This window comes from Pyrgilauda ruficollis, unplaced genomic scaffold (assembly GCF_017590135.1).
Source record: "Pyrgilauda ruficollis isolate IOZ18807 unplaced genomic scaffold, ASM1759013v1 scaffold150, whole genome shotgun sequence".
NCBI classification, from domain to species: domain Eukaryota; kingdom Metazoa; phylum Chordata; class Aves; order Passeriformes; family Passeridae; genus Pyrgilauda; species Pyrgilauda ruficollis.
Window position 1 is genome coordinate 15,767 of NW_024513655.1, and position 27,447 is coordinate 43,213.

The window sequence follows — 27,447 nt, forward strand, 5'->3', positions numbered from 1 at the left end:
AATCAAACATCTTGCACGCACGGAAAATGCCGAGCGAGTTAAAAATCAGTGGAGTGAGAGCAGGTAGCAGCTAGAAACCAGACGTGACTGAAACATCAGCCAGTGTGGTTACAGCTCTGGGCAGCACCCAAACTCACACCCTGAGCATTTGGTTAGGCTGATGAAAAACCAAAAGGGCTGGAGGCAGATCTCCACCAGACTGGTTTTCTGGTGGTTTTTATTTTGTTGGTTTTTTTGTTGTTGTTGTTTTGTTTTGGTTTTGGGTTTGGTTTTTTTTGGTTTTTTTTTTGTTTTTTTTTTTGACAAAATGTGGTGGTTTTTTTTTCCTCCTCCTCATGCAATTCTTGTTTTTATTTTACTTTATGCAGGAAAACGTGGATGCCTTTTCCAGCCATACTAATGAGCAGCTGAGTGCCACAATTCAGAAGCTGCCTAAACACTGAGCACCACTCCTTGCTGTGAGGTTTGATATTAAACTGAACCTCACTCTTGATGTAAGGTTCAGTTGCCAGGATGTGGCAGTGAACATGAAGTGACATCCTGCTGTCCCAAAGTAAAAAGCTGGGGCACTTTCTGAAGTTGAAGTTTCCATGGGTGAAACTGCAACTGAACTGTGAGCAGACTCACAGGAATGGATGCCTTTCCCTCTGACTGTGCAACCTGAAATCACAATCTGCTCCACCTTACTGAGGATTCACATCACACAAGCACCCAGAAATAATCACCTCTTCCCCTAACAAAGACCAGGGCAGACAAGGCAGCACCTCGTGGAGTACATGAACACCAAGAGAAATGGCTAAGTGAGAACCAGTAGGGTCTAGAAACCCCCTTCCAAAAAGATGAAGGACCAAAAAAACCTTCCCTACCATAAATTGTTAGCACTTTGGGAGCCACCCCAGTTATCCAGCTGAGGTTGAGCTCCTCTTTCTTGGAGCACCAGCTCTGTCTGCTTTCTCCTTCCTTTGACACATCCCCACAGCCAGCAGCAGCTCGTGGGCAGGCAGAGCCAAAGGGACCCAGCAGCTGGGGACAGGGGTTAGAATTCATCCCTGGTAGCTGCAGTCCAAGAAAGAAGGTTTGTCATGTTTGTGTACTTGCTGTGTGCTGTGCACTGCAGCAGCACAAGGACGTGGAGCTGCTGCAGCCAGTGCAGAGGAGGCACGGAGATGCTGCCAGGGCTGGAGCCCCTCTGCTCTGGAGCCAGCCTGGCCCAGCTGGGGCTGTTCCCTGCACAAGAGAAGGCTCCAGGGACACCTCAGAGCCCCTGCCAGGGCCTCCAGGGGCTCCAGGAGAGCTGCACAGGGACTGGGGACAAGGCCTGCAGGGACAGCACACAGGCAATGGCTGCCACTGCCACAGGGCAGGCACAGATTTTGGCATCTTGGGCAGGAATTGCTGGCTGGCAGGGTGGGCAGGCCCTGGCACAGGGTGCCCAGAGCAGCTGTGGCTGCCCCTGGATCCCTGGCAGTGTCCAAGGCCAGGCTGGACGGGGCTTGGAGCCACCTGGGATATTGGAAGGTGTCCCTGTCCATTTGGAATGAGATGATCTTTTAGTTCCCTTCCAACTCAACCAAGTCTATGATTATACAGATCTGTTATAATTTAAAAAAAAAGAAAATTTTCAAGTGGTTTCACATTGCTGGCACTTTTTGTTTCGATAAAGTTAGTTCTCTTTTTCTTTTAGCTTAGAATTGCAACACCATGCTGAGATCTGAAATGCTGGGAGCCTTCTGGAACCTTGGTGCTGTTGGTTTGTCTACAGTGTTTGTTATCAGGAAAACCAGGGACTGTGTTTAGGGGAGAAGAAAGGAACAAATATTTGGCAGATAAGTGAAATTATGTCCTGAACATCAACACAGATGCAAATCAAAGCATGATCATGGAGAAATACCCAAGGATTTAGCAATTCTGGATTAGAAAGAGGATTTCAGCCATGTATTTCAAATCTCCAATCTCGAGTGAGCAAGTAATCTAAATCCACCTAATAATAATAATGAATGAAATTATAATGATGACTCCCTTTTTTCCTTCATATCATTCAGAATAAATATATTTAATGAGCTTTCATTGGAACATTACTTTACATTGCAGTGATTTTAAACATTGAATTTCAGATCTGTTCTCTTGATTGACTGAAACCAAACTGTCTCTTTGTTTTTGGATTTTAGTGTTGAAAAAACTGCAATGTACAGCCTGGTGCTAATGTAGCCCTAACTGCTCCCTTACTAGACCTCTGTCTGCAAATTTGCCAACTTGGCTGCTTCAGACAATTCCAGCTGAGGATTGGGATTCGAAAGGACACAGATCTGTCCTGGCAGAGGCTGCAGCAGCCACCTTTCTGATGGACACCTTGAAGTCTGGTCTTGTGCAGTCCAAAGATGCTGTTAAAGCCATTTCAACAAGGCAGCACTTGGGAATTCCACCTGAGGACCACGAGAGCACAGTGAAAGTGGAAGATGCTTTGCTAGTGGCTAAGCACGAGGCTGGGCTTGATCATGCCTGGGCACAGAGGTAGACTAAGCTCTGGAGTCATCAGAAGAAGGGGAATCAGGGCATATCTGAAGATGCCCCTTCCCTGGAAGTGTTCCAGGCCAGATTGGATAGATTGGAGCAACCTGGTCTAGTGGAACATGTTCCTGCCCGTGGTAGGAGCATGGAATGAGAGGATCTCCAAGGTCCCTTCCAGCCAAGGGGTTCCCAGCCCAGCAGCACAAAGTGGTGTCAGGGGCTCAGCTCTGCCTCACTGCAGCCCCCAGCACAGGTGGGCTCAGCCCTCCTGCTGTCCCCTGCTTGGTCCTGAACAGCCTTGGATGGATTGGAAGCTTTTGTGGAGCTTCCCCTTGGCTGAGCAGAGACAGTGATCAGAAGGACACTGATCTATTGTGGGAAATTTAGGACTTGTGAATAACTGAATAATATGATCAAGTAGAAGCCATTTATTGTTTACATTACACACATATTTATAGATTCTACAGGCTACTGAGTACACACTTCCTGATTGGTGCTTTTGTTTTGCTCTCTTGTTTTCTGCTTCAATTTCTTAGCATCTGTGATTGGTTATAGTCTAGGTGTTTTACAGTCTTCTGTTATCTAGTTTTTACAATTTTGGTATTCGGTTTCTTAGCTTCTTCTTTTTTAATTTAGCACAATTGATGTTCTGATAGCTTTGACAAATTCCTGAGGCTTTGATTACAACTTAGAAGCAGGCTGGCTGGTGCACACCATGGCCTCACCCTTGCGAATACATTGCAACACTGATCTGAGCCTTGCTAGGGAGAGCAGCAGCCTGAGTCTGCACTCACTGCATTCTGGTTTATGCTGTGATTTGTCTCACACGGGATTTCAGTGTTAGGGAAGAAAAAAGAACCCATAACCCACAAGGAGTGGGGACTCGAGGGCTGTGCCTGTGGCACGGTGCCTCCTATGGCCAGCAGCTGCTGGGGAATCATGGAATGGCTTGGGCTGGAAGGGACCTTAAAGATGGTCCAGTTCCAACCCCCTGCCATGGGCAGGGACACCTTCCACTGTCCCAGGCTGCTCCAAGCCCCATCCAGCCTGGCCTTGGGCACTGCCAGGGATCCAGGGGCAGCCACAGCTGCTCTGGGCACCCTGTGCCAGGGCCTGCCCACCCTCACAAGGAGGAATTTCTTTCTAATATCTAATCCTACCCTGTCCTCTGTCACTTGGCAAGCATTCCCCCTTGTCCTGGCACTACAGGCTTTTGTAAAAAGTGCCCCTGCACCAAAATCTAACCCTGCAGTAAGCTGGCACACTCACCCTTGCCCAAGCCTGAAGCCTCTGTGCAAACCACAGCCTGCTCAGACAAAAAAAGAGAGGTGCTCACCCTCTTCCCTGCGATGATCCACTTCTCCCCCTGCCCTCCAACCCGACCCCTCGGGGTAAGTTTTGAAGGCTTAGGGTCAATGGGAATTAAAAATACTGGAGGAAAAACTGAGGCAGGGGTGGCAAACAGCATGGATGAGGTTAGCAGATTTGGGAGACAGCACAGTTAAAAGTTTGGCGTTGGGGCCCTGGCACATGCCAAACTTCTGCCTCAAAGCTGTTTCACCAGGACATCAGAGTGTCCACCTGGAGGAGCCAGGAGTGCTCCCATCTTCCCACACACAGAAGATGGCTTTTCAGGCCACGTCCAGGAGGGCAGGAGAAGCTGAGGGCAAAGACACTTCAGCAGCTGCTGAATTACCTCTCCTGTCACAGAAATTTCCAGCACAGAGACCATCTCACAAGCTGCCTGACAACTCTCAACACCGAGCAAGGGGAAAAGCTGCCTGCTTTGGTCACTTCTGCCAGTGAAGATGCTCCCCCAGCAGCCTCCAGCTCTGTCTGCTTGTGGCTGATCCACAGGTGGCTTTTCAGCTATCATGCTTTTTTTTTCTTCCTCCTCTCTGCCTTTGCAGGAGACAAAAATTCAGCTTCTGGATGAATGCTGACCTGCAAATTTGAAAAAGTGCATGGGGGGAGGTCCAACACAGTTGTGCCTTCCTTGCACCTGCAAAGAAGGAAAGCAACGCCAGCATAGTTTCACTTTAAAAGAAAAAAATTAGAGAACAGTGAGATGCCTTTTGCCCAGCATTATTTGTGTTTTGTTTCAGCTGTGTCTGGGGTGTGAGGATGGGTGTCAGAAGCAAGGACCTTTGAGGGCTTCAGGACACAGCTGGGGCTTGACCCGAGCACAAGCAACACCCAGCCACAAACAGAGGGGCCACTTAGAGCTACCAGAGCACTGCCAAATCAGGCAGCTGAACCCTGTTTTAGGTAACCACATCCAAAACCCAAGCCCTAAGTGTTAATTTTCAGCCAGTGTTGGTGTTTGTCAGACGCTGGCCAAGCTGCCCAAGTCACTGCAGTGCCACCATTCCCCACTGCCCCCTCCACACTCAGCACTTGTGATTTATCCAGCTTGGGTTTCTTCTGCCTTCCCGTGGCCTGCTCACTCCACACCACCATCCTGCTGCTGCTTTTTGCTTTTAGTGTCTCTGAAAAATACGTGTATTCCCTGCAATTGCCCAGCCACCCGCTCTGGGTGCTCTGAAGGGACTCCTGCCCGTGCTGGGTGGCACAGGGGACACTCCATGGCAGCTGGGACGTGCTGGTGGCTTCCCTTCAGACCGTAAGGGCTGGATAGCCAGCCTCCAGCTTGCATTCTTGAGAGCTTCTGCAGGGGCAGATTAGGCCCTCAGCGTCCTTCTCTCCTCACTCAGGCCCTTCTTTTAGCCTTGGCTCCATATCAGAGTCCTCTGTTCTGCAGAAGCAGCAGCCCTGGTGCCACAGAAAGGGGGCCACTCCAAGGCTGAAGCCTATTTCTCTGCTGGTTAAAATAAATAGATTTTTCTCCCAAGACATAACAGTTTCCACTGAGGGTGCCAGTGTCCCCCACAACTGTCCTTCCTTGGACTGGAAGGGAGCTGTGCAAGGGCATTGCTATTTGTCTAGCCATGTGTTTTACCTTCTCCCTAATGAAAACCATCCCTGTTTTTCCTCTCAGAAGCTGACGGGCTCCCATCCCAGCTCGTCTTTGAAGTTACAGTTTCTGACTTTCGCTGTCTCTCCCTCCTACCTACCCTCCTCATTCTGAAGTGAGGGATCATCCAAGGGACACCAGCGTGTGCCTGACTGAGAGCCCTCCAGCTCTGCTCCAGAGCACAGGCAGACCAGACTGATAAACTGATATGCACATCCACCTCCAAGGAAAAGGCTTCCAGACCCACCCAGCTCCCACCCTGGGACACAGCCCACAGCTGTGCAGGCTCCCAGGGCCGTGGGCAGCCAGCTGTGCCCACCCCAGGGACACAAAAAGTCTCAAAAACAGCTCTATCCTCTTTGGGAAAAAATAGAATTTTTTTTCTCGTGGGGCACAAATATTAATAATATTCCAAGAGTTCTTGATCATCCTTGTGGGTCTCTTCCAGCTCAGGATATTCTATGATTCAAGTACTCATCAGGAGCCCACAGCCTGGGGAAAAGACCCTTAGGGAAAGAAACTGACTTTCTAGTAAAGTGTGGGAGGGTTTTAGTCCCTGATGCTCATGGTGTCTTTATAAAACCTTCTCCTCCAGCTCAGCCAGGAGTTGTGGGTTTGACACAGACCCTGTGTCTTGGCAGAGGATTTGATGAGCCACCAAAGCCACCAAAACTCCCTCTGCAGTCAGCTGCGTGTTTTAGTGTGCATTAGATGTTTGTCCTAGGACAGAATGGGTTATTCCTTGGGCAAACCTCTCACCACCACACACAGAAGTGGCCTGGATGCCAAGACACCTTACACAGAGAAATTCTGTGTTTTGTGTTACAGGAGTTTGAAGACATGATTACAATGATGGAAAAATCATAAAAAGTTTGTCACAGACAAGGACTATGGCTCAATCTTGCTCCCTGGACATGGAAGGAAGCAAACCCAGACCTTCAAATTTCAAGGTTCTGGTGAATTTGCGACATAAATTATTCATTGTCCTAAACAAAGTAATTCCCTTATCTAACTCATCTCTACTTGCTGGAGCAATAAACATGGCTGTAATTAATTCTGGTGCAGAAGAGCCAATAAAATGAATTATGTCCCAGAAACCTTTCTTCTGTGTCCTATTTTAAGACCAGTAACAAAAACACATTGCCAGAAGCTTCTTTCAGACAGACCATCATGAATTATAAAGACACTGGAAGACAACACGCAGATGCAGATCCTCTCAGGCTTTGGTCCTGCACTGGCAGAGACAACAACAGCTCTGTCCCCTTGCCTTGGCTGAGCTCAAGGCTTGCATGGGCAGGCAGGGACACCTTCCATCATCCCAGGTGCTCCAAGCCCCATCCAGCCTGGCCCTGGGCACTGCCAGGGATCCAGGGGCAGCCACAGCTGCTCTGGGCACCCTGTGCCAGGGCCTGCCCACCCTGCCAGCCAGCAATTCCTGCCCAAGATGCCAAAATCTGTGCCTGCCCTGTGGCAGTGGCAGCCATTGCCTGTGTGCTGTCCCTGCAGGCCTTGTCCCCAGTCCCTGTGCAGCTCTCCTGGAGCCCCTGGAGGCCCTGGCAGGGGCTCTGAGGTGTCCCTGGAGCCTTCTCTTGTGCAGGGGAACAGCCCCAGCTGGGCCAGGCTGGCTCCAGAGCAGAGGGGCTCCAGCCCTGGCAGCATCTCCGTGCCTCCTCTGCACTGGCTCCAATGGGTTTAAGGCCACAGCAAGATTCATTTCTCCTTATACTCAACATTCCCCATCTCTTCCTGAGCAAGCAGCTCCTTACTTTTCACCAGGGATGAGCCTGAACCTGCTCTCCTGACACCGAAATCAGCTCCCCAGTGCTTCCCTCCCCTCCTCCCCTCACAAATCCCTCCACATCCTCGGAGCCATAACAGGAACCAGCATCCCAAACAACGCAGCTGATACAGCCTCTCACACCAGGCTCCCTGATCAAGGCACAGCAGAGTCTCAGATTAAGTGATAAGCCCCACCGCAGCCCACAAAGATGGATAAAGTCACCATTTCCATTTTACAAATAGAGGAGCTAAGGCAGGAAGATTAGCTGCCTTCCCTCAAGGAGCCTCAGACCTGGACTCAAATTAAATGAGTTTCTCTCTAAGCAGGGAGATGGCTCAGGTTACAGCTGTGGGCTGTAAATCACGGAGAGGCTGGCACAGGCTGATGGGAGAGAACACATGATAGTTTATTAAACGTAATGAGGCTTAGGTCCCCAGTTTTGTTTGAAGCCGATACCTTAATTTGTCCAGATAAATTGAATTTTCAGAGCAAAAAGTGTCTTTTCACCATTCTCACCAGCCTCTTGCATCATGCTGGTATCCTCTCTCTCTCTCTCTCTCTCTTTCTCTCTCACCTGTGCTTGTCTGAGCTACCAAGAATGCAGGAAAAACCACACTCACCCCACAGCATGGCTTGAGGATGGTGCAGATCCCTCCTCGCTCCCTGTGCTGTGGGATTAACAGCACAGCCAAGCAACCCCAAGCTGTTTGGGCTGAACCTGTGGATCTTCAGCTGCTGTTGTCCCTTATTAGCCCCACATCCAGCACCTGAGAGCTCTGCGTGCACCCACAGCCTCCTGCCCCTCTAATCTGCTGCTCCACACAGAGAATGTGTCCTTTAGTGCCGTGCTGTATCCCACCCTGGCTGTTTAAATCTGCTGGGATCTTCAGTGGTGGCTGGTGAGAGCTTTGAGTGCTGGGGGCAAGGGGCCAGGAGACTGATAGGCAAAGTGGACAGGGCATGAGAAGGGACACATTCCCCTCCTGCCACTGCAGAGCAACCAGCACCTCAAAAGCGTGGTTATGTGACCATTCCAGATGTTTAGCTGGAGAGGGATTGCTCTCCCCTCAACTGCAGGAGGAGCTGGAACACCACTGAACACCTCTGTGAGCGTCTGACCTGGATGAGCTCAAACCCTTTCCTCCTGCTGCTGCCGCCCAGGCAGGCTGTGCTCCCAAAGTGCAGCAACACCCAGCACCCTCTGATCTCCACCATGACGTCTTTCCAAGCTCGTTCATGCCCTGAAAATCCACTTCACAATAAATTTTGTAAGGGCAACCTGCTGCCGAACTGCTTTAGAGAAACGCATTGCAAAGTGTCAGCGGAGCCCTCCTACACCCTGCTGGCATCCTCCTGCCCAGATTTCAGCTGCTTTGTGCCAGGGGCCCCTTTCAGAAGGTCTGTGGTGCCCTTCAACTTGCCCCAAACACCCTCTAGTCCCCTTGTGCTGCTGCTGGGCACAGAGACCGTGCCATCACCATCACCATCACCATCACCATTCACCCCACGCCATCTCACAATCACCGAGCATCCTTCCCACACCTCTGGTCCCCATCTGAACCCTACGTGCTCCCGTGTGCTGGGATGTCCCTTTTCCTCCCCTGGAGGCCCCCCCCAGCACCCCCCTGGGTGGATGGAGCATATGGCCGGGCATATGGGGCGTTAATGCAGCAGCTGGCACCGGGATTTCGCAGGCCTGGGCTGCAAACAAGGAGCCCACGAGTGTGACAGGGCCACATCCCCTGCTCTGGACACCCCTGCCCCATCAGAGGGGTTGGTGGCAGCGTCTGCAGCCCCTCCCTGCTGCTGGGATTTACTCTGATGCTGCTTATAGGGACATCGGGGAAGGAGTTCCCATCCTCTCTGCCATTTGGGATGATCCTCGTGCTTCATTTTCCCTCACTGTCGCACAGCTCCTTCAGAGCATCACCAGGGACGTGGGCGTTTACCTCTGGTGGTGGGATTTTCCAGGGCTGGGCTGTTGGCAGAGACTCCTCCACCCTCGGAGACAAACCTTTGTCACAGATGTCCTGAGCCAGCCGCAGGTCCCCGGCTGCTCTCACCAGCTCGTCTTGGCACGGGCTCCTCTCAGCCGAGCATATTCCATCTCCTGCTCCTCCATCGACCCCTCCTCCTCAAACACAAATTCTCCCAATGCTTGACACACCACTTTGTTAAATGACCCAAACATAAGTCAAAATAGATATTTCTTGATCTCTACATCTGCCCCCATAGGGACCCTATAGAGACCCCATAGGATGGGGACAGAGGGAGAGGTCCACAGCCAGTGGGACACCAGTGAGGAGTGTGAGGGGAGGGGTGACCCAGGGCAGAGACCACCAGGTGGTACCTGGACAGGTGAGGGAAAGACCAGGAGATGGGGAAACGGGGTAACAAACCACATGATGTAACATAAGCTATACAGTGCAATAGAAAACTATTCTGTGCAAATTCCCAATCACCGCGTGCAAGAGAACAACTAAACTGGTGCACCACAACAGCCATTAAATAATTTATCTGAAATATTATTCACAGGTGGAAAGCTGCGAGAACCGCCGGTTCTGGAGCTTCCCGAGGCTCTCAACCTTGTGTTCAAAAACGCCCTCTCTTGGTTGCTTTCTTTTTCCCTCTTGCTCCAAATTTTCATCCTCACAGCTGGATGGTGATTTGTGCAGCGGCCTGCTGAATCAGACAGGGATGCTGGAGGCAAGGAGGTGGGGTTTCCTGGGAGTACTCCTTCCCAACATTTAATTTAACAGGTTGTGGAGCCATTGCCAAGGCCCAGCACCCCCCAGGGATGATTTGCACCTGTGTAAAGGATGGGCTGGCAGCACACACACAGATACCTGTGTGCTGCAAGGGCACTGTGAATAAATCTCTGTGCCTCCCCATGCCTCAGTTTCCCCTCCCAAAGGAGAAATTCTGTTGTCTTCTATATAAAATCTGGTGAGGGTAACAGCTAAATGCATATTAGATATATGTAAGTCTGTGAATGCATTCACAGACTGTAGGGCTATGGGGGTTATCCACAGACTATACAGGATTATATTGTATTTTTATATTAGCACATTCATACATATATTAGAGTTGTTGAATCCATCTGAAAGTGTGTGTATATATATATGTATGTACACACACACACGCACACATGCAGGTATATGTGTATATATATATTATCCAGCTTGGCTGTTTTCACTCCAGGGAAAAAGCATCCCAAGTGCTTGGAGCTACAAATCTCTGTCATAGGCTGAGCTGATTGAACATAAAGAGCACTGGGCAGCTGCATGAGGAGCTCATCTGCAGCAGTGATGATTGCCCCTCGCTCACAGAATCGCAGAATTATTTGCGTGGGACTAAGATCATCAGTTCCCCCAGCACTGCCCAGGCCACCAAACCCATGGTGCCACATCTTTCAAGTCTCCTTTAAATCCCAGGGATGGGGACTCCACCACTGCCCTGGGCTGCTGTGCCAGGGCTGGACAGACCTTTCACAAAGGAATTTTCCTCATATCCAACCTAAATCTGCCTTGGCACAATCTGAGGCCGTTTCCTCTGGTCTCTTGGGATCTGACCCCCCCGGCTGTCCCCTCCTGTCAGGAGCTGTGCAGAGCCACAAGGGCCCCCCTGAGCCTCCTTTTCTCCAGGCTCAGCCCCTTCCCAGCTCCCTCAGCCTCTCCTGGGGCTCCAGCCCCTTCCCAGCCCCGTTCCCTGCCCTGGACACGCTCCAGCCCCTCAGTGTCTCTCTTGTCCTGAGGGCCCAGAGCTGTCCCAGCCCTGGAGGTGCCTCACTGTCTCTCCATGGGAGATTTTCTTCCACCTCCCACAGAGCTTCTGTTCACTCTTCACTTTTCTCATCCAGGTCCTGTTTGAACCCTAATCATCCTAAATTTCGGGGTGTCACAGCCTGGCTCACACCCCTGCAGCAACACCCAGAGCAAATCACTGCTCACCTTCACTTCAGATCCAGGGACCTTATCTGAGAAAGGTTGTGAGGACTTCGTATTTCCAACTGATTTTTCAATGAATGTCATCAAGACCTCCAGAAAAATCTTGCAAAAGCTGCCTAAATGAGAAGCCCTTTTCTGAGAACTGAAAGGTGAAGCCTTAAATGTTTCCCCAACGATGCAAAACTCCAGCTAACATTGCAGAAGCTGGTCCCACCGAGACAACCCTGCCCTGTTCACTGTGGAAACTGAGTTAACAGCTACCCCTTAAAGACAGGCAGGTTTACAGCCATTCCTATAAGGATTTGCCAGAGGTTACCCAAGAGCAGAGGAAGGTATTAGCTGACAGACAGGGTCTGTCCTTAAAAACCTCTGCCTCTGCCTGGTCTGGCTTTGCATCTCCTGCCTGCAAATTGGCTGCCTGAATTTCAGATGACCCCTAGGGCTCAAGGCACTGCATGAACTATTAGGGAGCCCAATCAGATTTGTGACATCTCAGTCAGTCTCATCTCTGCAGAAAGAAGGAAATAAAATGAAACTTCAGGGGTTGCAGCTCAGCGTTGCTGTTTGGCTTCTTCCTTGGTATTTGCATTTATAGTTTTTAGTCTCAGTTCCCAAGGAAATGAGCTTTATATAATTGTGTAAGGTTTACATTTGAAACCCCTGCTTGCCTGAACTGAGGAAAATTATTAGTGGTACCATGAGGGGAAGTAGGAAATATCAGCTGAGGCCACATTAGGCATCAGAGGGTCCAGTCCTGGCTTACCCTGCAGGAATAATTCCCTAAAAAAATCAGGGCTCCTGTGAGGCCACCGACAACTGTGGCAAGTTCCCAGCCTCTCTGGCCTTATTGCTTGGTGGTGGTTAACTGAGGTGTAAAAAACTCTTAAGAATCATAGAATCATTTAGGTTGGAAAAGACACTTAAAATCATCAAGTCCAACCATTAAACCCTGGATGTGGCTGAGGTTTTAATTCCTCTTTGCGGCAAGCAGACGCGGCTGGGTGAGACGGGAGGTGACGGAGGGTCCTGCGTGTCCTGGTGCTGCTGAGACCCCCAGAACAGCTCCAGGTGTGGGTCCCAGCCCTCTGCTGTCCCCGGCGCCGCTCCGCTGGCCGAGCTGCCTCCAGGCCACCACAGGAGGGCAGCCCAAGTTCGGGCGTGCAGGAGCCGAGCGAGCAGATGTGCCGGAACGGGGAGAGACAAACCCCAGCAATTGTACTTACACACAGAGCTTTTATCTGCCCCGCACAAGATTTCATTCGGTCGTCACCAGAAGCCGCTTCTCAGCCCCTGCACCCTCGTGGTGACAGCACAGATGCCACATGAAGGGTCACAAAATGCTTCATCACCCCGCTCATCGTCACTTGATGGCAGAATCATTTATCGTGGAAAAGACCCCCGAGATCACCAAGTCCAGCCACGAATCTGGTGCTGAACTCTGAATTCCCCAGCCCCAGAGCAGCGCTAAGGACACACGAGAGGCTCTGTGCTTCAGGTAACAGTTTATTTTCTCCAGGGGTGCAAGATGTGCAGCAGGTACGTGTACAGGACCGCCAAGAGGAGTCGCAACCAAACAAGAGACGGGAACGAAGAAACCTAAACAGTGTCCTGCCCTACAGCAAATAGTGCAAGTCATGTAAAACATTGGTTCAACATAGGAAAACACGGGGGGAAAAAAGGTATTTCCAAGCCACAGGTATTCTCTCTCCCTCTGCTGGAGATCCCAGAGGTGGGGCTGGCAGGTGGGATGGGGATGAGCTCACTCGGGCATGGAGTGTAGAGGATGTTATCTTTTACAGGAAGGGATTTTTCTCAGTTCTTCCCTTTTTGGCTTTGGCTTGGAAAGAAACACAGGTGCACACAGTCAGAGGTACCAAAAGGCAATGGGAAATCTTAACAACCCAGCCACGGGTGACCTGCTGCCAAGCACAGCATTTTCTTAAAACGAGATGGTTGGGGTCTTGCTTCATGTACTCTCTTACCTTAAAAATTTTCCCTGCAACCACACAATATTCCTGCTTCAGGGCACTGAGACTGTAAATAAAGCACTAATCCCCTCCAAAATGGATGGAGAAGGATGGGGGGCATAGCAGGTCCCAGGGGGCTGCAGGCAGAGCACAAGAGGAGCAGAGACTGGGCAGCATTTGCAGCCTCACTGGTGCTGCCAGGAGTCCTGCTGACACATTCAAGTCTAAAACATTTTAGGCTGTACTTTGCAAAATTATTCCCTTTATTTTTTTCCTGCAGGTGACTGCCAAATGGAAAAGCCTCTCACTCCCCAAACTGCAGGCTCTTTCTTCCCTTCTTAAAACACAAATATTTTTTTCTCTATGCAATTTCCTTCGGCACAACTGCAGGAAGAGGCTCTTGCAATGCTCAGCAAAAGGGTTTCAAGCCCAGGGAAAGGGTTTGGCCATCCAGCTCCCTGCCACTCGTGCCAGGAGATGCTCCTTTGGCAGCAACACCTGGTCCAACCGATCACCCCGCTGCCGTTCCCCCTGCGCAGCCTGGATGCTCCAGCAGAAAACAGCAGCTGCTCGGGAGCAAGCATGTAGCCATATGTTGCTGCTAACAAGCATTTACTGAAGCTGGTTTCTTCCCGTGATTCCCATGTGTCTGATTAATGCACAGCTCCTCCGAGCGATTTTTAGATTTTTTTTAATTTTTTTCTTCCACCCTCCCCTTGCAAATCTATCTCTTCTTTTTTGTTGTTGCTGTTGTTGTTCTGGCATTATATGCAAACTAGAATGTGAGCATAAGAAGGGGTTAAAAGCCACAAGAGCTGAAAAAAATAAGTGATAGGTGTATTTAAATAGCTAAAAAGTAATTTTGTGCTCAAAGCCACACAGTTTATGGGCTGACCCTGCCATGGTCCTGTAGGCTCCAAGCACAGAGGAGCTGCTCAACAATCCACCACGTGCCCTGGGAGGGGGATTGGTATTTCATTGTTCCCAAGTCACATTTCTGGGCTCTGCCTGCAGATCTGGACTCCTGCCCGAGCACCTGATGCTGTGGAGTCCTCCTCTGAAGTGTAAAGGAAGGAAAATTACCTGTGGCTGTAAGAACTTGGGAAGTTTTACTGGGATTGCACAGCAGGGTGTATGACCCATGAGCCTGAATCCCTGGTCCCCAGGCTTGGGAGGTTTGACATGGTCCTTTATAGTTTTCCCAGTTAAAACAGACTGGGAAGGAATCAAGCTGCCTGACCTGGGTCCCTGGGCTGTACCAGCATCCCATCCTCTTGGGAAAGGTTTTTCCAGGAACTGTCCCATGAGCTGAGCAGAGAGGAGGGAGCGGTGCTGGTGGGAACATCCCTCCCCGTGGTTAACCTTATCTCAGTGAGCTCTGGGAAAGCACAGCACGCTGGTAGGTAGCAGAGAGGTGCCCAAAGGTGATTCATCCCACCCCTGGGAGGTCCAGCGTAGGTGGGGTGAATCACCCTCCACCAGAACCTGCCTCCCTCCAGAGCCAGGATGGCTTCAGAAGCAGGCTGGAAATCACCTTGCAGGACAACACGTGGGTGTCTCAATAGGCACAGGGCACCTGTTTACCTCACCTCCAAAGGGCTGAGGTGGAACAACACAGGAATTCTGCAATTTCTGAGCAGCCACATGAATTACAGGGCTCATGTTTGTGTCAGTTGTGTTCATATAATCATAGAATCATCAGAAGATTTGAGTTGGAAGGGACCATTAAGGGTCATCCAGTCCCACCCCCTGCCATGGGCAGGGACACCTTCCACTGTCCCAGGCTGCTTCAAGCCCTGTCCAGCCCAGCCTTGGACACTTCCAGGGATCCAGGGACAGTCACCACCTCTTCGGGCAACTTGTTTCAGTGTTTTGCCACCCTTACTGTAAAAAATGTCTTCCTTCTATCTAGACTGAATCTCCTCTCTCAGTTTAAAACACCTCCTCTTGTTCTATCACAATAGGCCCTGCTAAAATGTTTGCCCCATCTTTTTTTCTAAAATGCCTGGAGGCCCTGGCAGGGGCTCTGAGGTGTCCCTGGAGCCTTCTCTTGTGCAGGGGAACAGCCCCAGCTGGGCCAGGCTGGCTCCAGAGCAGAGGGGCTCCAGCCCTGGCAGCATCTCCGTGCCTCCTCTGCACTGGCTGCAGCAGCTCCACGTCCTTGTGCTGCTGGAGCCAGGGCTGGGGCAGCTCTGCAGGTGGGCTCTCACCTGAGCCCAGGGCACAGGGGCAGAATCCCCCCTGCCCTGCTGCCCACGCTGCCCCTGCTGCAGCCAGGCCATAGGAGCCAGGATGGGATGAGCCAGAAGCCACCACACCATGAGCTGGGACAGAAGTCGTGTCCCTCCAGGCCGAGGTTTGGTGCTCATTACACCCGTCCTGGCTGGGAAGCGGGAGCAGATCCCCAGGAAGGCACCTTCACACTCAGCTGGGCTCCCATGTGGATACCTGTGGCCTGGACTCACCACACAACACCAAAACGGGAAGAAACAGGGTTTTCTCTAATCACCCCTCTACACCCCAAAAGATGATCACTGCCAGCACTCAGCTCCCTCCAGCCCTACCCAACCCAGCGCCACCGCGGGAAAATCAACCTTAACTCCATAATCGTCATCAGCATCGCAACGCCAACAGCCCCTCGGGCTGGAGCCCATACCAGCTCAATCTTTAATTAATCAGTGATTATTCTGGCTTTCCAAAAGGTGTCAGGCAAACGTCCACAGAGCTGAGGCCACACGGATGGCTGCACTGGCAGCTCAGCAACCGCGGCGGCTTTGCCTTCTCACCGTGGCCACAGGCAAGAGAATCAAGTCCTGCTAATAATTTAAAAGCATCAATTAATACAGTTTAATAAATACATAAAATGATCTAGTCTCTTTTTTTTCCCATCTGCTTTTTAGCATCAATCAAAGTTAAGGGTGATTGTCCCGTGAGTAACTAAGGCAAATTTGTTTGTGTACGTGTGTGTTCCTCTCTACTTTTTTGTTTTGATTTTTTTTCCATTGTTTTGTACATAAAGCAATCACATAAAAATAGTTATAAATAGAAAAATTGCAAAGGTTTATCCCCACTTAGACATATAGGAAAAAAAAAAAAAAAGAACCCAACTGACCTAACAAACAAACCGAGACAGAAAAAACACCTTGCTTCAAGTCCTTGCAGATCATACAGTACTCAGCATCTTTGGATATTTTACAATGACTCCAAATCGTAGACAAAAAAACACCTGAAGGAACCAATCATCTGCAAAACATCGCTTGTTTAAGAAGTTGATGTGGATTAAAAAGAAAAAGTTTGATGCAGTTTTAAGAAGATTTCTTTTTCTCCTTTCTTTTTTTCTCTCCATTGACTTTTGTTGCACGTGGAGTCTTTAAGGATTTCTTTTGGGAGGAGGAAGCCGAGTGTTGGGCAGTTCCTTGGGACCATTCTGCTATGGGTGGTCTCAGAGCAGAAGTCCCTCAGCCCTCCTGAGGGCTGTGGAACCCTTGACTTCCCTGTGTCCCCTTCCTTGCCTCTGGTGGGCCGATTCTCATCCAGCCACCGCGTCACTGATGGAAAAACCAAAAACCTCATGAACCCGCCGTCCTCGCATCCCCTTCCATTCTGCTGACGTTGAAAGGTCATAGTAAAAAGAGAAATAAAAAGCCCCAATTTCTAACATTTACATTTCCAAGTGTTGGTTTCATGTAAAGCAACCACTGCAACCCACCTCAGTCAGTGGTGGAACTGGGGTCCCACCATGTCTGCCTCCCACGGCTCGTCCAGGAGGAGCCATCAGAGGCAGATGCCCCCAAAAGCCTTTATCCTTCAGAGCAGCTCATGGATTTGGGGCTGAAGGAGGTGGACAGGGTGATTCCAGCCAACTGGCCGCTTTTTGTGCCCCGGAAGTATTACCAGATGGGGTGGCCAGGATGGGATCTGCAGGGATGATGGGGAGTCACCCCAAACCTGCTGGCCACCGTGGGGGACCTTCAGCTTGGAGTACCCTGTCATAGGTCACCACCTTCTCTTTTGAACCAACTACAGTGAAGAAATAGCATTTCTACTTGCTTGCAAGTAGACGATATCACCATCAAGACACCAGCAGTAAACTTCTTTTCCACAAAGATCCCTTGGGACAAGCAGCAGGGATATTTGCACACCCGATTTTTTTCCCACCAACACTGCAGATTTGGGGACACACGAGTGTTTTGTAAATTTTTCTCATCACTATCACATAAGAATTTGAGGGAATTAAGGACAGAACCCCAGACATTTCAGAATGGTCAGCGGCAGCGAATTCTGACTCTTTGGTTTGAAACGACTTTTTCATTTCAAAATTCCCACTGGTTCATTTTTTCAAAGCAAGGGTTTAATAAAAGCTCAGTATCGAAATATTACTGATTCCTCCAAAACTTTTCCTTCACCTTTTCAAGGAACTGAAGTTAAAATACTCAAAATAGGCTTTGGTTCTCCTTTTGAGACTTTGAAATAGCTAAAGAACCAAAATAAGTAAAATCCCCCTTTTCCACCCAGCTTTGCGCTAGGTGTTCGATCTCCTTTTTTTTTTTTTTTTTTTTTTTTTTTTTTTTTTCCAATGTTTTTAAGGTCCCAACTCATGCTGCAGGTCAGGGCTTTCACCAGCCCTGTAAATCTGATATACTGCTGAGAAAGGCAGTGGTCAGTGTCCTCCCTCTCTCCCTCTCCCAGTAAGGCTGCTAGACCTCCCCTTTATCCCTTGTAGAATAAATATTGTTGCCAGACATGGGAATTAATTAAGAAGAAAATAAAATAAAACCAGAAAGAAAACAGAAAAGTCCTTTTGACCAAAAGGGTCAAGGAATGCAACATAACAGACCCAAGTCTGGACGGCTTGTCAGTGTCCAGTGAGCTCCATGGGTGGGAAAATGGGGAACATTTCCCACAGAAAAGCCACCTCATGGCGATGGCCGAGCCCTGGACTAAGGCAAGTGACATTTTTGGGGGTGTTGAAGAGAGCAGCAGTCCTGGCCTGGCCTTCCCAGACGGAGCTGTGAGTGGAGGGATAGGACAGTGAGTGCCTGATGGCCCCAAAGCCAAGTGCAGAGTCTAAAGTGCCGGTGGCCACGGGGCACAGCACCTGCCCATGCCCTGCTCGCCCCAGGGATGGCCTCGTGGCAGGCCATGGCAGTGAGAGGACAAAGAGCTTCTCGGGAACCTGACGACGGAGAAGGGCAGGTGGGAGCGGGCTGCCTTGTTGGGATGGGAGCAGATGCATGGTGGGACCGGGCGTGGGTTTAGTTGCTGGCCTCTGAGATGGGAGCCACGTGGCCAAGCCCCGCCAAGCCACTGAAGCCTGTGCTCCAAGGGTCGGGGAGAGGGAAGAAGGGTTGGGCAGCGAGGTTTTCGTTGTGGCCCAGGGCGAAGGCGAAGATGCCCGCGTTCCTCTCCATGTCCATCTGGGCCCGCCTGAAGAGCTTCATCTGCGTTTCTTCAATTTGGCTCTCCAGCTCCTGCAGGCTGAAGGGGGTCTTGGCCCCGCTCAGGAAGTGCTTGGGGCTGGGGCCGGGAAGGCACATGGCCGTGCTGCCGAGGTGGCTGCTCATCTCCTCCAGCGTGGGCGGCATCACGAAGCTGTTCTCCACGGGCGGGCCGCCGGGGGCGAAGAGCAGGCCGGCCGCCCGCCAGGCCGCCGGCTTGCGGCCGCGCCGGGGCCGCGCGATGCGGCAGCTCTGGCGCTTGATGTGGCGGTGCAGGTGGTCGGAGCGGGTGAAGCTCTTGTAGCAGAACTCGCACTGGTAGGGCCGGATGCCCGTGTGGATGCGCATGTGGTTCTTCAGGTCGTAGTTGTGCACGAACTTGGCGTTGCAGTGGATGCACAGGTACGGCCGCTCGCCCGTGTGCTTCCGCATGTGGATTTTGAGCTTGTCCTGCCTAAAAAAGAAAAGGCGCTTGGTCAGGAGGTGCGGGCCGGAAGGGGTGTGGTTGGGATTGTTCTTTTTGGGATTGGCTCCCTGGCTGGGATCAGGGGAGGAGGTGATGGGAAAGTGGGGAGCTCATCATGGGGCCTCTCCCATTGTATGGATGGTCTTGCATTTGTCTCCTCTTTCCTGGGCACTAAAACATCAGAGGCAGAAAAGCTCTCCACATCAGGAGTTTGCAGCCCATCCCAGAGAGTTCAAAACAGCTTAAATTGGAGGGAAAAAAAAATCCCTGTAATAAACTCAAAAACCACAGAACCATTAATGCTGGAGAAGACCTAAGATCATCAAGTCCAACCACACCGCCAGTCAAGGCCACCATTAACCCATGTCCCCAAGTGCCACATCCAGATGGCTTTTAAATCCCTCTGGGGATGGAGATTCCACTGCTGCCTTGGGCAGCTGTCCCAGGGCTGGACAGCCCTTTCAGGGAAGACATTTTATATATATTTATATATATATTTTATGTATAACTAAACCTGGCATTATTAAATAAATACAGCCTTGTTCTGGCCTGCAAATAAGGAAATCAGCTGGGATTCGAGAGCCTGGAAATGCAGGACAGTACTGCTTAAATTCAGTCCCTCTGGGAGCCGATTTTCCACTCCTTTCATTCTTGCACTGACCACATGGTGTCTCAGGAGCTTTCTTTTGGAGCAGGAGCATCACAGAGAGTGATGCTGCCAGAGGTGAAGCTCCCAGGCACTCTGCCCTTCCCTGCCAGGGTCTCCAAGGCCAGCACACATCCAACCTCCCACACAGTTTGGAGAAGTTTTTTAAGTCCAGCCATGGAATAGTGTAATATCCATCCCAATGGCACTTATTTACAAATATTTATAAAACTATTTTTTATGTGGAATGCCTAAAAGCGAGAATATTTTCCCATATGGGCAATCCAATCACTACTTTTTCCCCAAAAAATAAATGTTTCCTTCCGCAGCCAAAAACCAAAAAAAAACCAAAATCACTTCTAAAGCGTATGATTATAAAAAGTGAAGTTGACTATGGCCCAACTGAGCTGAACACTGCTTCCTAGTTTGCACCAGTGGCGTTCAAGTAGAGAGCAAAGTGGGAAAGTTCATATTGTTTTCCAAAATTATTTCAGTATGAACCCTCCAACATGCTAGTATTAAGGCTAAAAATATGTAGAACATGTGGAGTAATTTAATTATTAAATATAAAAATTTATTATATGTTACAGATATGTCATATAAAACTATATGGTGTATTTTAATATAAACAGTAAAGAATATACAATTTATTATTGTTTTAAAATAGAATTATATTATAAATTATATAATGTAAATATGTATTATGATTATTTAATTTATATAACATAAAAAAACCAGACAAAAATCTGTTTCTTCTGGCAAGTCAAGCCCTCAAAACTTGCAATGTGCTGCCTCTGAACTAGTTTTTGCCACCCAGCCTACATTGAAACAGTTTTTGGTGACGTGCCCAGCAGCACAGAGGTGTTTGCCACATCGTGAGGAATGCAGCTCTGGGCTGGGCATCCCTGCACACCATTCCCTAAGGATCAAGGATGCAAAGGAGTATCCCTGGCAGGAGAGTGAGCTCTTCACCAGAGGATGCTTTATTGCTCTTGGGAGACTGATCCCAGCCTGGCCCTGCACCTAGGGATTTTTTAGGGAGACATGAAAAAAGGCATCTCTCAGTCCCTGTGCCAAGCTCAGGACAACTTCCCACTGTGGCATTTTTAAAGCTGGTGTTACCCCAAGGTTTTCACAAGGGTGCAATTTCTCTGGAAGGGCTGGAGTCAGAGCTCAGCAGCAGACAAAGCAGCAGCAGGGAGAATTTCACCCCAAACGGCGAAGTTGCGCGCGGATGAGCGCGGGGGCTCGTACTGCAGAGCGGGGGGAAGTGTTAATAAAAAGCAGAGCTGTCGACCCCACCTATAATTTAATTTAAACCTCTGTAGGTAATGTTTAACCTAGCAGGATCACTTTTCCTAATAAACACGCTGCGTGCCAGGACTGTATAATGTAAATACAGGCAAAGCTCTTTTCAGGCTATTACCCATCTCCGTCAGCAGACGGGGAGAAACCCAATCCTCCCTGCCCCGGCAGCATCTCCAGGGATTGCAAGGGAGGTTTGTGGCTCCACCTGGAGCCGCTCGGAGGCTGGGAGGGCGAGGTTCTCCGTGGTGAAGCACCTCAGGGGGGATGTGGCATGGGGAACATGGGGTTTGTGAGCTGGGAGCTGGGCTGGAGGCTCGCTCTGGCGGAGATCCGCACTCGGTGTGTGAATAACCTTAATGCAATTGCATTAGGAGAGCGATTAGGGCTCTGCGAGCTGTCACAACACAAATAATAGGAACAAATAATGTTAACCTTTCCAGCTGGAACAGTATCTCCTTGAGCACTCTGGGGTTGTCTTGGTGGAAAAGCTGAAATATTTGCAGCTTTCTCCGGCGTTCTAGCAGGGTGGAACAGCAGACTAGAAGCTGAGCAGCCTTTGTTTAAGGAAAATATAATTAATGGGCCATTAAATGAAGTCCTGCTTCCTGCGATCAGATGTCCATGGGCAGCAGGAGTGGCAGGTCCAGGTGCACACAAGGTCCTTGCTGGGGGATGAGAGATCCCACTGATGTGGAGGGGAAGGGATCTGCTGGGGAGGTTGGGGCACTCCTCACCCAGGAAAATAGATCTTCTCCATTTTCCCAGCAGATTTTCACCTCCACAGTGCCTTAAATGCAGAAATAATGCCAAGGGTTGATTCATACTGAAATTCCATTTGGGAACCTCTGCTTCCCTTCACCCTCACTCCCAGGGGACCCCAAAAGGGACCATCTGAGCTTGCATGTCCCCAGTGAAGGCACTGTGGGTGCAAGTCCAATGCTTTCAGAAAGCATGGCAGTCTCCCCCAAGAACAAGACACATAAGGCACGTGGCAGCACTCAGGAAATCCCAGATACATCTAAATCTACGTCTCAATCACTCCACTTTGCTTAAAACTACACCTTTTTCTAAAAGAGAGCTCTTACACCAGACTAATGATGAGAACAGCTGAGAAAACCTCACTCCAAACAAAACCAATTAGCTGCACGCTATTCAAAATCCTTCCAAACACATTTAAAAACAAATCAATATTTTAAGATATCCGCTTTGCTCAGGGTGTTAAAGAAGGAGAAGACCCTCCAGCACCCAGCTCTGCACAGTGACCCACAAGACCAGTTTTCATCAGTGGTGTTGGGGGACTGCACTGTTGTGTGAGTCCCAGTTTTCTGATTTTTTTTCCATTGGATGAAGACTTCCTACCCCTGTGCCCTGTATTTAGAAACTGCTGAGCACATGGGGATGTTAAAACTATCAGGTTTAGTCCCTGTTTAGTAATGGGTCAGGCTAAACCAGCTTGGTGTGCAGGTTTTAACCTCCACCATGCTGATATAACCTGTCTGGATCAGGCGTCGTGCCTCAGTTTCCCTGAACTAAGTGAACAATGCTGCCCTTGCCTGTAAAGGACTTTGGGAGCTCTCTGGGAGGGCTCAGCTCTATTATTCCTGTTACAGGGAAGATGTCAGTGATGGATCTAGGCAGGCTATTTCCTCATCAAACATTAGCACCCGCAGCAGCACACACAAGAGAGCGACAGGGACCACAGGATGGGGCCGTCCAGGCTGTCCCTCCAGTCCGAGAGGCCACCACGCTCACGGGGCTGAACCCACCCCACAGAGACAACAGTGCCAACCGGGGGATGCAGCACCAGCAGGAGCCAGATCCAAATTCCTGCAGGCAGGAATTATCACCATGCAGTGGCCTTTCCCCTGCAAATACCAGGGTGAGCTGGCTCACGCCGCACATGCCCGCCCGAGGCACGATGCTCCCCGCATTATAATATGGTGTCTGCTGTGTTAATGGAGGGGAGCATGGAAATTTATTTTCAGGTCAAATTCTCATCATCTGCATATCTTCCATTCGAATATTATCATAGGGACGGGAGAAGAAAAGACAGGCTGAATGCAGGAGCACCCCAGGTGTCCGGCCATTGTCAGGAGCTCGCCTCTGCCTACTGTGCAGATTATTTTCCTCTGGTTTTCTTACCCCAGCTTAATAGGGCTCTCTCTCTCTCACATGCAGCCAGGAGCTGAAATACCATGCTCTTGTCAGAAAGCTTTATTATTATGGTAAAGATTGTTCTCATTAGATATTAATTATACTCAGCAAGAGCAGGTCCAGGAATCTATTTGTCTCCGCTCACCGATTAAATTTGCCCAGCTTTGCAGAGCACGGTTTCAGGCTGGAACACTAGATTTGCACAGCTAAATACAACTTGGCAAGACAAGTTGCAGCTGCCCCATCTCTGGAAGTGTCCCAGGCTAGGTTGGGCAGTGATGGGAGTAACCTGGGATAGTGGATGGTGTCCCTGCTCACGGCAGGGGGTAGAACTGGATGAACTCTAAAGCCATTTCCAACCCAAGCCATTCCATGATTCTGTGAGTCCAACTGTTCCCTCAGCGCTGACAAGTCCACCAAACCATGTCCCCAGGTGTCAAATCTACACATCTTTTAAATCCCCTCAGGGATGGGGACTCCCCCACTGCCCTGGACAGGCTGTTACAGTGCTTTCCATGAAGAAATTGTTCCTCATATCCAATCTAAACCTTCCCTGGTGACGCTTGAGGACGTTTCCCCTTACCCTGTCATTTGTTACTTTGGGGAAGAGAGCAAGACCCCAACTGCACTACTAAGACATAATAATTAGAGCCACTCCAGCCCCAGAAAGCCCAGAAAGCCCAGATACTGTCATGTCCAAACGTGTGCAACTTGGCTGTGGTCTACACTGATGCCAAAATGTGCAAACCCAAACTAATTACATCCTGTGGCTAAATGGCCCTCCCAACTCAGTGCATCTCTCAGCACATTAGAGATGAAGCGTCCTTGGCTGTTTGACCATCTGTTTTCCAGCTCACTCTGGTCCCACTGTGGTGAACTATGGTGGGGTTGAAAATATCCTGTTACTTATTTAAGCTTTTGTCCAGCGAGGGGATGGATACAGTGAGCTGTGGATGTCATCCACAACCCACAAAAATCAGTAGGTTCTTTTTCTTCCTCCACCCTCCCTTCCTCCCTTTTTTTTTTTTTTTTTTTCCAAAGGGACAGAGATCATGCCCTGCTCTCTTTCTTACTTTTATTTTGGGACAAAAACTGGTGAGTTTTCTCTGATAAGCAGCTGAGAAATCAGTCACGGGTTATGATGTGGCCCCTCCAGCCACCACCCCACTCCCCACACACAGCAGAGGTGACCAACACACACCTGGTAAAGCGAACTTCACAGATATTGCACATATAGGGCTTCTCCCCCGTGTGGGTCCTCATGTGCCTGGGCAGCTTGCCAGCTCCCATGATGACTTTGTTACAGATGGGACACTGCTGGGATGCCTTGGGCTTTATTTTCCTCTCTTCCTCCAGGGGCCATGGGGGAAAAACTCCTCCAAACTGGGTAGCACTTAAGAAATTGAGATAAGCACTATAGTCAGTCTCTGCCTTAATATGCCCTAAGGGAGCTGCTGGGGTGTTGGCAAACATGTCCTTGAAGAAGTCATTAGGGAAAGGAGGAGGAGGCAGGTCTTCCTTCTCCTCCTCTTCCTTGATCTTCCTCTTTTTGATCACCAGATCCAAGGGGCCATTGTCTACTTGTGGCTCCTCCAGCTGGGAGAAGGAGTTAAAGTCACCGTTCCACAAGTGGGGGAAGAAGCTGGGGGCAAAAGGAGACAGAGCTGGCCTCCGTTCTGGGATGTTTGCCTTAGGGTACAAGTTTTCACTCAGCAAGGACTCTATGGAGAAGTCTCGTATCATGCCCAAGTGTCCAGAGGAGTTACTGGCTGGGAAGTGATTTGGAAAATCTTTAGGTGCTTCTGTATAAGCTTCTTCGGTGAGATCAGACTCAGAAGGGCTTTGGTGGCAGCTTACTTCTTGTACATCAGCTAGGTTCTCCTGATTGACAAAATCTTCTACTTCCTCCTCCTCCTCTTCCTCCTCGTCTTCATCTTCGTCTTCATCGTCCTCATCGTCCTCTTTGTCATCTTCCTCCTCGGCCTCTCTGTCGGGCTCCATGATTTCAAGGCAAACGTTGATGATGCTCTGGATCTCCAGCATCTTGGCGGCACTGAGGATGTGCTTGACGTTTGAGGTGGTGATGGTGAGGGTTGAGGTGTAGGCGAACTCGAGGATGGCAGAAAGTGCTTCAGGCTTGACAAAGTCAATCTCGTAAACATAGGGCTGGTCTGTTAAAGTGCCGGTAGTGAAGAGTTTTTTGAAGTACTTGCTGCAGGCGGCCAGGACGGAGCGGTGGGTGCGGTACTCCTGGTCCTGCACGATGAGGATGACATCGCAGAGGAGCCCGTCGTGCCGCTGCTCGTTTAAACCACACAGGACCTCGCTGCTGTGGTTCGGGAATGGGATCCCGATAAGATCTTCTATGCCATTGGCCATATTCTCATTTAGTGCCCTAGGACAAAGCACCAACAGCAGAGCATTAGCAGGGGATTGCCAAGTGATAATGCCAAAACAATGCTGCCTTCTCCCAGAGTCCTTCCCTCCTTTACCTCACCTGATGTCACCTCCTGCCTGCGCTCAGTGCGTCTCTAGGCCACCTTCAGCTCCTTCCAGATCCTCTGCAACTGAACCTCTGCTTCCCTACCTATCTCCTCATCTCCTTCTTTGTCCTCAACCTTCTCAATTCCCACCCTGTTCACCTTTTCACAATCACCACAAGCTCCCTCTTCTCTTTCACATCCCTCCCCCCAGGAACCTTGTGCAATGACTCTCTACCCACCACATTTCTTCTGCGTCCTCCTGGAGCCAGCATTGTTCCAGGCACAGGTTGGATTTGTCCTTCCAGGAGCTATGTGGGGAAAGTGTGATGCTGTATTGCTTCACACTGCCAAGAGCCAGCACCTACACTGCTTGAACAAGATGAGCTAGGGAGTGCCCATCTCATCTATGTGATTGTTTTTGGGGCTGGTACAACAGGACATCCCAGACAGGAGGGTCACGGCTTCCTCCTGCAGCAGGAGAGTGATCCTTATGGATCTTCAGCTCTACTTCATGCCTGGAAGCTACGACATGTCACCTCATGTGGGGACAAGCCACGTAGGAATGTCCTCCTGAGAGACTGGGAATGGGTAGGAAAGCAAGGATTTGTGTCACAGTGTGTATCTAAACTCTCAGAGGAAGACAAGCAGGTAGCAAGGACCTGGCCAGACACAGAGTGTTGTCTTCTATCTCTTCCCATGAGCTGAGCTCTCTCCATTCCCAGTCCTGCTTGGACTTGTCAGCATGGTATCAAAATGCCCTGTGCATCTGGCAGACATCTTCCCCTGCTAGAGCAGCTTTAGCTTCAAAGGAAAACTCAGAAGCAAAAAGCCCACACCCAAGAGGAAAACCTGATTTTTTTTTTTTTTTTGGCCATTTTTTAATCTGTAAGATGTTTCCTCTTTCACATGGCTCCAGCAGCCCTTCCACATGAGAAATCCCAGGAAAGGAAAGCGATTTCCTCCAGCAGGCGACGAATACATTAATCCCCTCACAGACAGAATACATCAAACAGAATGACTTTGAATACACTAACCCTTGGAAACCCCCAGGACACAGAGCATGTGTTCATGCAGTGTCACCTCTACCAGCCCTGGCCCTGCTGCAGGTAGACACTTGGTTGCCAGCCAAGGGACAGAGCAGTTAATCTCCAGGAGAACTCAGTGAAAGCAAAACCGCAGCCCACTCCATCCCTTCTGCAAGGCTGACACCATCAGGCAGGTTCCCCAGTTCCACACCATGCCATCTCTGCAGCTCTCCTGGGATCCATTGCCATGCCCTGGCTATCCTTCCCTGCTCAGTTTCTGGCTCTGCTGATTCCAAACCTCCTTCCAAGCCACCAGTGGGGTCCTGGTTACTTGGCTCCCACCCTCCCAGCTGCCTCGGGGATGGAAAGAGCCTGGTCTGATGGAGCCTGTCCATGAAAACCTGTGCTTCACCTTGGCCAGCAACCCTTGGGAAGCCTGGGGGGGCCCGCAGAGGAGATCAGACTGCAGGAAATGTTCCCGTGGGAAAAGGAACACTGTCTCCCTTTTCCTCCCTCCCCAGGGAGACCTTGCAGGTATCTCCCCCACACCTAGCCAGCACTGCCAAAAACGGGTGTGTGGGAGCCAGAGAACGAAGGTCACGGAGGATGTTGCAACTTACAGGGAGGTGATGGACACAGGTCTGAGGGGAGCCTCAGGGATGGGGGACAGCTGTCCATGCTCAGTGAAGCCTCACAGGGGCTGGAGGGCAGCCCCAGCCATGGGAAGCCCTCTCCAGCCAGCTCCCCTAGC

The 27,447-nt window shown here is 50.1% G+C and overlaps 1 protein-coding gene across 1 annotated transcript in view; it reads right to left on the bottom strand.

The window, feature by feature from the left end:
• Positions 1–17,967: 17,967 nt before the first annotated feature.
• ZBTB7C (zinc finger and BTB domain containing 7C) overlaps positions 17,968–27,447 on the bottom strand; it is a 146,768-nt gene continuing 137,288 nt past the window's right edge. Inside the window, exons 5-6 of the mRNA XM_041461669.1 lie at positions 24,390–25,583; positions 17,968–19,068 (exon numbers count right to left, since the gene is read on the bottom strand). Coding sequence (XP_041317603.1) covers positions 18,432–19,068; positions 24,390–25,583 — 1,831 coding nt within the window. The 3' untranslated portion in view covers positions 17,968–18,431. The remainder of the gene's footprint in view (positions 19,069–24,389; positions 25,584–27,447) is intronic.